Genomic DNA, 793 nt, shown 5'->3' on the forward strand with positions numbered 1-793 from the left:
ATAAGGATATCAACCTTTCATTGCTTTGCTGGCCTCAAGATTCATGGAATGTAGATGCATCCAACTTATACGCCATGCCAATTGTCATTATCCAAATTACAGAATTCGAGTGTGGTGGCTTGGCTCTATCCTTGAGCCTCGTGCACATTGCAATGGATGGTTACTCAATTTTTACTATTATCAACGAGTGGTCCAAAGTGTGTAGACTTGAGATTCCTGTAGAGAAGATCGATTTCATGAGCTTTAATTTGGTTGATGTATTCCCAACGAGAGATTTATCGAAGCTTCTCTTGCCTCGTGTTCCTCCATTAGATCGTGTGGAGTCTAAATTAGTAGCCAAAAGGCTATACATCAACGAAGATTCCATTTCAAGGCTAAGAAAAGAAGTCGGTGGAGACTTATGCACCTTTAAGCCGTCAAGAGTTGAAATGATCATGGCCCTCCTATGGAGGGCTTTAATCCGTGCTTCAGAAAAAAAGCACGGATATCTAAGACGTTCTCTAATGAACATCCCAATAAACTTGCGCACTAGGTTGATTTCTTTACCTCAAGTAGAAAAATCTTTTGGGAATCTTGGAGTTGACGCCCCTATAAAATTCATACCTGGGGAGAACAAGATGGAGTTGCACGAATTCGTCACAGTAATTCATGACACTGTGAAGGAAACTATTATTACTTGTGACAAGACTTCACCGGAGGACATAGTGTTCGCGGTGGCAAATATATATAATGAAAGTTTTCTAGTACAAGATTGGGGAGGAAGTAATGAAGTTGATAGGTACGTAAGTTCAAG

At 40.4% G+C, this 793-nt stretch overlaps 1 protein-coding gene across 1 annotated transcript; it reads left to right on the forward strand.

Annotated features, from left to right (window-relative positions):
• Nucleotides 1–8: 8 nt before the first annotated feature.
• On the forward strand, nt 9–786 carry LOC125851516 (acetyl-CoA-benzylalcohol acetyltransferase-like; the record flags this gene model as incomplete). Its single annotated transcript, XM_049531296.1, has 1 exon — nt 9–786. A coding segment is annotated over one exon (778 nt), but the record flags the coding sequence as incomplete, so codon positions are not given.
• Nucleotides 787–793: the final 7 nt, after the last annotated feature.

This window comes from Solanum stenotomum, unplaced genomic scaffold (genome assembly GCF_019186545.1).
Source record: "Solanum stenotomum isolate F172 unplaced genomic scaffold, ASM1918654v1 scaffold26690, whole genome shotgun sequence".
NCBI lineage: Eukaryota > Viridiplantae > Streptophyta > Magnoliopsida > Solanales > Solanaceae > Solanum > Solanum stenotomum.